This window comes from Rhagoletis zephyria, unplaced genomic scaffold (assembly GCF_001687245.7).
Source record: "Rhagoletis zephyria isolate East Lansing unplaced genomic scaffold, Rhagoletis_zephyria_1.1 Rzeph_scaffold_13489, whole genome shotgun sequence".
NCBI lineage: Eukaryota > Metazoa > Arthropoda > Insecta > Diptera > Tephritidae > Rhagoletis > Rhagoletis zephyria.
Genome location: NW_016170560.1, coordinates 13,598 through 15,630, shown reverse-complemented (window position 1 = coordinate 15,630; position 2,033 = coordinate 13,598). Strand labels below are relative to the sequence as shown.

At 35.2% G+C, this 2,033-nt stretch overlaps 1 protein-coding gene across 1 annotated transcript; it reads right to left on the bottom strand.

The window, feature by feature from the left end:
* Positions 1 to 461: 461 nt before the first annotated feature.
* LOC108378162 (uncharacterized) lies at positions 462 to 1,656 on the bottom strand. The gene has a single exon (XM_017634455.1). It carries the CDS (start codon positions 1,462 to 1,464, stop codon positions 808 to 810), a length of 657 nt encoding a protein of 218 aa, XP_017489944.1. The 5' UTR covers positions 1,465 to 1,656; the 3' UTR covers positions 462 to 807.
* Positions 1,657 to 2,033: the final 377 nt, after the last annotated feature.

Sequence of the window (2,033 nt, the reverse complement as noted above, 5' to 3'; positions counted from 1 at the left end):
GCTATGTACATCCCGTAAACTCTTGTTGCTAATTCATTTTCCTTATCCAGTAAAATCCAGTTAAAACTTGCAACCTCAACTGTCATTTTTCGCTCTGTCAATTTCTCCTACTTTGCAAGTTTTTGCGTACGAAAACGCCAAAACATGAAAATTCGTAAAAACTTTCACTGGATTTTACTGGAAATGAGTAAAAAAAACACAACTATTAATAGCCCAATCCTGTATCGATGACAAAACTTTTGTAACTGACAAATTTAATAATTTTTCATATATTTTTGGAAAAAAACCACAAGTATTTGTCACTGCTACAGAATAGAGCCACAAGCCTATTCTCACATGACGTCAGCTTAAGGGTAGACACTTTTTCTTCATTTCAATACCTGGTGGAAATTTGACATTGTTTTTTGTTAACCCAAAGGCAAATCTTTAAAAGTTTAATTTTATGAAAATGCTACAAATATTGTGTATCAATTTCTGTGATTATTACTATCCGCACAGAAATACAATGTTTAAAAGGTACTTAATTTATATATGTACATGGATTTGGTATATACCAGCATGCGTATATATGTACAATCACCTTACATTAGGCTTTTCAGTACGGTGTTCTAAACTATTAAGCCTTAACTTATCAAAATACTTAAAATTTAAACAAGCTTAGTACAGTTTCAAATTATTTTATTTGCTATAACGAACGATTCCGTGTTCCGGTATTGAACTATTGTAAAACGTTTTAAGAGCCAAAGCGCCACCAAAACCCGCTTATTTTAGATGATTAACTTTAAAGCAACTGTGAATTATCCTTTATTATACATGGTTGCGTTGCATATTCGCGTCTACTCGGCTCTTTGAAGGTGTATGGCCAATTGTGGTTGGTGAACTGATCAAAGTAACTCCAATAGGACTTGGTATTTGGTTTTCTTTGCCACTGTTTATTCTATTACATTTCATTTTTTCGATGAGGTTACCACGCGTAGAGTTAAAATTACGTACATTACTCTGCTTTCTTGGTGGTGTATTTAAGAAAACGCCTTCGAATATTGTCTCAAGACTGTTGCATAGGCTGATATCTATTTTGCTATTTTCCACATCCACGGGCGAACTTATTTTTGCATTGATTTCTTTCAGAGTCACAAAATCTGAGCTAGTGCAGGCACTTGGAGTAGAATCATCGTCGAATAGCGTCGCCCTGGTTGGTGTTTGCAAATCTTCCGGATTTGTGTCTATCGGAGAGGGTGTGCGCCCCAAGGGAGAAATAAGTCGAATTTCGAACGCTGGAAGCTCATCACCTAGAACAAGTGCGTCCAATTCCCGCTCAATAGATAAAGAAAACGATAAATCACTTTCACTGGACACAGACGATTGCGACGACTGCAGGCGGGATGTGTTTATTTCAGGCGCCGACATGTCTTTACTACTATCGTACAGCCGTCCATCATTTTCAAAGACTGATGTGGTAGTCATTAAAGAGTATTTCACTATTGCAAGTATATATTAGGAATACATCAGAAGATATTTCCGCTTATAATCCAAAAGTTCTCGAATCAAATCATTGCTTTGAAAAAGTAAAGTGTTTACCACAGTATAGACCACAGCTCAGTATCTCAGCATATCCAGTAAAAAAACTGTGGTGAAGTCCTTTATGGGGATAAAGTTTCCAGAGGTGAAATTTTAGGTAGCACACAATTTCTTACACGCATGGTTGCTTTTCAGCACTCATGAAAGAAACTTAAGAAATATTTGAAAAAAAAGTTCATATAGTACATTAATTTTTGAAAGAAATACCATATAATGTATGTACTCTGGTTAATAATATCAAAAAATGTATTAGAACCACCGTTTAATGTTATATTTGATACAAATTAATATTGCTGCCCCGAACGCTCTGCGCCTTGCCACTGAATAATAGATTTACTTAAAATTACATCCCTGGTCCTTGTTCTTTCTGTATCGCATCGTGGTGAATTCACATTTCTCAGAAATTTGACAACAAAACAAAACAAAGCGAGTATTTTATTTGCTAATTTTTGCGA